Here is a 6,776-nt window from a genome sequence, read left to right as displayed (position 1 = left end):
CCCCTCAGCAGTGTACTTCATCGATCTGCCTGTTCTGTTCCCCACTCTGTCTCTGGTGAAGCCTCTCGCCGCCCCTGAGCTTCTGGCCTGTACCCCAGTTCTGTATGCACAAATAAATAAATCTAAAAAAAATTAAAAAAAAATTAACCAGTTTAATAAGGTAGCAGGATATAAAATCAACACACAAAAGTCAGTAGCCTTCCTATACACCAACAACCAATCACAAGAAGTGGAAATTAAAAAAAAAACAAAAACAAATAACCTTTACAATTGAAATAAACAACAACAACAAATACTGGAGAATAAAACTAAAAGCTAAAAGAAAAAAAAAAAGAGGTAAAAGACCTATACAAGAATATTGTAAAACACAAAACACCTCTAGCAGAAATACAAGAAGATACAAAGAAATGGAAAGCCTCCCCTGCACATGGATCACAAGAATTAACATAATTAAAAAGGCCATCCTACCTAAGTGATTTACAAATTTAATGCTATTCCAATAAAATTCTCAATGACATTCTTTAATGAAATAGAACAAATATTGATGAGACTCATATGTAACCTCCAAAAAACTTGAATAGTCAAAACTCTCGTGACTAAAACAAAAGAGAATGGAGGCATCACACACCCAGACTTCCAATTATACTACAGAGCCATAATAATTAAAACAGTATGGTACTGGAACAAGGACTGACACACAGACCAATGGAACCGAATAGAAAGCCCAGAAATAAAGCCACACATACATGGACAACTAATCTTTGACAAAGAAGCAAAGAACATGCAGTGGAACAAGGACAATTTGCTCAATAAATAGTGCTCAGGAATTAACTGGATCACCACATACATAAGAATGAAACTAGATCACTACTTCACAACATGCATAAATAAATTCAAAATGGATAAAATAATTTAACATAAGACCTGAAAACATAATATATATACAAGAAAATATATGTAAAACACTACAAGTTATACACCTCCATAAAGTTTTAAAAACTCATCCCCTAAAACAGAGAAAATGAAGGAAGAGTTAAACAGCTGGGACTACAACAAATTAAAAAGCTTCTGTAAAGCAAAGGAGACATTCACTAAATCATAGAGACATCCTATCGACTGGGAGAAAATTTTTGCTCTTCACACAAATAACAAAGGTCTGATCACAAAGATATACAAAGAACTCAGAGGAATCAAGAAAGCAAAGTAAATAATCCAATCAAAAAATGGGCTGTAGAAGATGACATCACCAACATGGCTGAAGAGTTACTGGGATTAACTTTTTTCTTGGATATAGTAAATAAGGGAGAAACTGCAGCAAACTCCAGCCAAAACTGACATGTTATGAACACGACTACCCCAAAGGAGGCAGGAGGAAGGTGAAAGCAAAGGAAGAAGAGACCAGTAGGAAATATCAACCAAGACCCCTTTCCTCCCTCCCCCACCTACATACCTGAAACACCTCCACAACGGAACAAAAAGGAGGTGGAAAACAATAGAGAAACCTGAAAGCAATGGTGAAGAATGGAAACTTCTGAAAGCCCCAGAAGGATAAAAAAAAAGTCAGGAGGGTGATTTATGTAAAGGGGAGGAGGAGTATAGATCCATGGGGGTGATACCTGTGGGAAGGATAAGACAAGCTTCTCACCACTGTTCGGGACTGGGCAGGGCCCTGTTGTAGTGTGTGGGATCACCTGGTCCCTGACATAGCTGGAAGCAAGGCAGCAGTGCTCCCACCTTGAGTGGCAATTCTATGATAGTGGAAGCCAGGCAGGGAGAATCATCCAGCTTAGCACTAGCCTTGGCCGGGGCATGCCTCTGTGGCTAAAACAGATGGGGCCCTGTCTTGAACAGGAAAAACTGCATCAATATAGCATCTTTTAGACTCTAGAATCTATAGTGATGTTGAAACCAGATACCCCCCTATTGTAAAACCATACCAGACTTGGCATGGTCATTACTGTATCAGACAAATGGAAAAATAATTTTGGAGCTTTCATATCTGTAACATGCCTTTAATGCTGAATCAGGGAAGTGAATTCACAGGCAGACCAGCAGTTAGGCAGGCATCAACTATTCCTCCTAGATACCTGGAATTTAGATGTTCCCCCTCCCCTGTATCCCCTGTGTCTGTATTTATAGGTATGCACACTGGGAGCTCTTTGTCTTCTTGGCCTACATGTCTATAATTATAGTTGTGCATGTCCTATGCTCATGCTTCTAAGTACTTTTTGCAATAACATGTTTTTACCCATGAGTAATGAAACCTAGGATGAAGTAAGGTCTCAGCTGGTGGCTGCAGAGGCTAGCAGTGGGAGTCAGAAAAGAGCCCAAACCACCCCACTTTTCCTACATCCCCATTCCTATTTGGGGTCTGGTGATTGGCCCCAGACATTGCTTGAGGGCAATGCAAGAGGTAGTAGGTGATGGACAAGTTACTGCCCACCAGCAGGGGCTCCAGTGGGGCTCAGGCTGCAGGACGAGGCCAAGAGTGGTAGTGGAAAGTCGTGATTCCCTTACCATGCTTCCCAAGGACATGAAGTCCTGCTTCAGGGCTGCAGGGAGGACTATGGGGCTTCACTGGGCCAGCTCCAACCCTGTGGCTACATCCAACTGCAAGCAGTAGATAAGCCCATGGATTTGGTGCCTAGATCATGATTAGCTACAAGCTGTAAGTTCATTGGTACTACAGTCCAATGAGCCATAATATTAAAATGGTCCAATCAGACCTGTAGGTGGGGGAACATGAAAGAAGGTATAAGGCAGAACAAGTGCCAGCCTGGGATGGAAGCTCTGACTCTCAGTTATTGGTCTCAGGAGAGTAATGTTCAGGCTTTTAAGCACATGCTCTGATGCACTCTGCTCCTGATCACAGAATAAGAAAGAAGAAACATTCACCTGTGATCTCTGAAGGTAGAAGCGAAAGTGTTCACAGAGGCCAGGGCCAGCTGCATTTGCCTCCAGTCTGCCTCTGACATCACCTTTTATTTATTTATACACACACACATACACCAAAAAATACAATACTTCCTTTTTTTGCACAATGCATGACTCTAAAAGGAGCATGAAGCCTGCTGTCTCAAGTACATATTTATTTTTGGTTTGGGCCAATTACTCACAAAGATCTGTAATACTAATGACTAGATGACTGACACTACTGGCCAGCACTGTCCATCCTGTTGATGGGTGACTGTGTCCAGGTCACCTCCAAGAGCTGTTAACTGATTCTGCCCATCCTGCATTGTTTTCCATTGCTTCTCCCTCCCTTGCATCCTGTGCTGTCCATCCTAAACTTCAGACAGTTGCTGTAAGCTGCTGCAGTGTCAGTTTAGTGGCCCTACCTGTGAGTACCTCCAGCTATGGTGAGTTGGATCCTGGCCCACTGTTTGCCAGTGTGCTACCAGCTCCAAGGCCTAGTTAACGGGACAATACCATCTTGGATGAGAGGCCTTTGGTTAGGATTTTTGGACCCGTAGACACTATCTGGGGTAAGATAATTGACCACCACTGGTCTTGAGAATTCTTTGTTTTCCCATTTGTTAAATAAACCCCATTGCTGTCCTCTGAACCTGAGTAGTTTTGCAATTGTGTGTATGGGTGAAGAAACCTGACCTCTATTGGCCACTGTCCACTTGAAGCAGGAATTTGCTAAGTCTGCTGCTTGCTTTAGTGGAAAGTTTCTGTGATGTGCTGCTTTCCTACAGTAGTAGATATTAATACCTTGACCTCATTCCCAAACAATAAAATCTATGATGGATGGTGTAACAAGATTCAGCATACAAACTAAATAAAACGTTACCATTCCTGCAATTCAGGGCTCAGACTTTTGGAAGCTATCCCACTGAGCCAGCCTGTGTGACAAATAAATCTTTCACTCCATCTCTCTGAGTGCTGCCTTATTTCTCTGGGAAATTGCCGTAACAATAGCCCACTTTTTTAATGTTGCCCTTGGCCTTAAAACTTCCTACTTAATCTTTATTTCAGAGTTAAAAACAAATCTTTAATCATGGATTATGAAACCCTACATGTGCTCTAAGCCCTGTACTTCTCTGACTATATTTTCTATCAGCTCTTTCTCTCTCTGCTCAAGTCACAGTGCTGTTTATCAAATATACCAGAAATATTTCTACCTCAGGGCCTTTACATATGTTGCTCCTTCTGCCTAGAAAGCTCTTCAGCAGACACCTACATGTTCACTTCCTTATCACTCTCAGGTCTCTGGTCAAATGTCACCAATTCAGAAAATCCTTATGTAGGTACCATATATAAAATAAAATTGACACTTTTCCTTAGGTATTCTTTACCTTCTTAGTCCACTTTCTCCATGGTTATTAACACATGTTATAAATGACTGTCATAAATCTCCCCCTCTATTGGATGTCAACTGCATTAAGCAGGGGTTCTTTATTCACTTCTAGGTCTAAACTAAAAAATGGACCTGACATACACTAGGTACTCATAGTGCCAGGAAGGCACAAAACAGGTTTTCTATGATCCAGGCAGATGGCAAAGGAAAGTCCTGGAGTCCTCAGTGACCTTTGCAGACTTTTATTGAGCTTTTGCCTCATTTGTAATGTGGTAACCAGGTAAACAGCAGGCAGGGGAGCTGTGGGGCCAGAAGGCTGGCTGGCCGGCCTCCTAGCCCCCATGAGTCGTCACTCTTTCTGGATTCTCTGTCATTGTCTTGTGGTCTCTGCTGCTTCTCTACTATTGCTTTGTGCTCCTCTGCTTCTTCTGTGATGCTCCTGTGTCCCTGACAATTTCCATTTACCCTACAGTATTGAATAAATATTTAAGAGCTATCCCAAATTTTCTACACCATTAACTTTTGCCAATCTTCTTAATATCCCCCCTTAAGTTGGTGTCATTTTCAGATGGAATTAAGGCACTGATGCATAAGAGTCATTTTGAATCCTTATAAGAATATAAAAGTCCTAGTAATTACAGAATATGTAAGAAGAAAATTTTATGTTCATAAAATATTTTAGTAAAGGGATACTATTATCATTTATTATTTGTCTCCCCCCACACCCGATTATGATGTCAGCTCATGAGGCTTTTCTCTGTTTACTATTGTATGCCAGTGCCTAGAAATCTACTTGGCATATAATGAAAAAAAAAATTCTGAATAACTGGATAAACAATGTTTATTTCTAGACTCACAGTTCATATGAGCCAGAAAATAATGCACAGGAAAAGAGTCTAAGTTAGAGAAACCACTAGAAGTTGTGAACTATTGAGTTTGTAAGCTTTTTAACTTTGTACCCAGAACTCAGGTTTCAGCAAGATTAACCAACACCCAAGACACCAGTGGCCATAGCAAGCCTCATTTGTCCTGCCTTACATCTAAAATACCAACTCAGTTACTGCTCAATTATGTTCCACTTCTAAGGATTTTTCACTCTTTACATGGTATTACAGGCAGTGAGTAGGTGTACTTTCCCTCAAATATCTCACAGCTAGAAATAAAGGCTCAGAAAGCTAATGGCAAAGGTCACTTATGATGTAGTGGTGATGACTATTGAAACAGTGTAAGAACCTTTGTTACCTCACTCTTACTCTGTAGGCAGCTTGAAAAATCACAGCAGAGAGCAACTGGGACATAACTTCATACAAGTCACCAAAGACCTCTTCTATCTTGCTCCTGGGGAAAGGCCGTTGTAAACAAACTCTTTTTAGATTACTTCATTCTTGGTTTATGAGTCATCTGGAACAAACTACCAACAACCTTCTTTTGAAGACCAATTTTCTCTAAAGTACGTTATTCATCTTTTAGAGATAGCTTACTTGAATCATGCAGTGCATTGGGGATATCAGTGAAGAGGTCTGGCAAGACTGCATCACCCTCTTCCTACAGACTGGTATGTGCTGTGATGCAGCAATTGTCACCAATTCTCCACCCTGGTTGTTAGCTTCTTATCCTGAAGGCAACTTGTTCCAGTTGACCCAGGAAGAAATTCAGATTTTGCTGGCAAGAGAAGGGAGAGAGAAGTTGTTTCTTCATGGAATCACTCTTGCAGGGACCAAATGTTTGTTGATCCGGGACAACCTCTACACCGAGGGCAACAATACAATGGACCTCCGCACCAAAGGCCAGAGTCGGGGAAGCCAGGCGGTAACAGTAGTTCAGATCGAGTCTGTGTACCTCATAGTTTTGGGACAAAAAGGAACTGAAGGAGGCCCTCTCAACCTCAAGGCTTTTGAAATGGCAGGCTACATCAGAGAGGCCATTCACCAACACATGGCCCATTTCTAACTAAACAAAATGGAATTGGTGGTTAAATTCAGTGTCACTTTTGTGCCTGAGAAGTTAACATGGCCTTGAGGAAAAATAAAGAAAGATCCCAAATCAGGTTTGGACATGTTTGTGTGTGTTTGTTGGGGGTAGGTGTTGGGATGGAGATAATTTGAACTCTGAATATTCAGGCATTTGGGCTTCTAGACTGGATTTTACACCTAGAAACAATCCTTCCCTTTTCATCTTCTGGAGAAAAGAATGTCAGAAAAATCTACAAATTTTCCTGAATTACTATGCTCTTTGTCTCCCTGGATAGCAATGAGTAGTAGCACACTTATCCACGCAATGAGTAGTAGCACACTAGTGATTGAAATATATACTACATCATATCTCATAATGGTCTTCATGATGGGGAAAATATTATGCCTTCTACATCTCTATTTCCCTACTATTGTGATAACCAAGCAAAAAACTCTGCTAGAAGTATTGGTTCTATACATGCAAGGGGTGGGGTGAAGGGTCAGATGGAATCAAAATATAC

The 6,776-nt window shown here is 41.0% G+C and overlaps 1 protein-coding gene across 1 annotated transcript; it reads left to right on the top strand.

Moving 5' to 3' along the window:
- The first annotated feature begins 5,791 nt into the window (after positions 1-5,791).
- Positions 5,792-6,253, top strand: LOC101635951 (profilin-2-like). The gene has a single exon (XM_012734438.1). The coding sequence runs from the start codon at positions 5,792-5,794 to the stop codon at positions 6,251-6,253; it is 462 nt and encodes a 153-aa protein (XP_012589892.1).
- The last annotated feature ends 523 nt before the right edge of the window (positions 6,254-6,776 follow it).

Source organism: Condylura cristata, unplaced genomic scaffold, assembly GCF_000260355.1.
Source record: "Condylura cristata isolate star-nosed mole 26May11 unplaced genomic scaffold, ConCri1.0 scaffold00056, whole genome shotgun sequence".
NCBI lineage: Eukaryota > Metazoa > Chordata > Mammalia > Eulipotyphla > Talpidae > Condylura > Condylura cristata.
The sequence above is the reverse complement of the archived record's forward strand: the minus strand, read 5'-3'. Positions and strand labels throughout refer to the sequence as shown.

What these genes read in the sequence shown, in the direction of transcription:
- LOC101635951 (XM_012734438.1), top strand. Translation starts at nt 5,792, where the DNA reads ATGCAGTGCATTGGGGATATCAGTGAAGAGGTCTGGCAAGACTGCATC.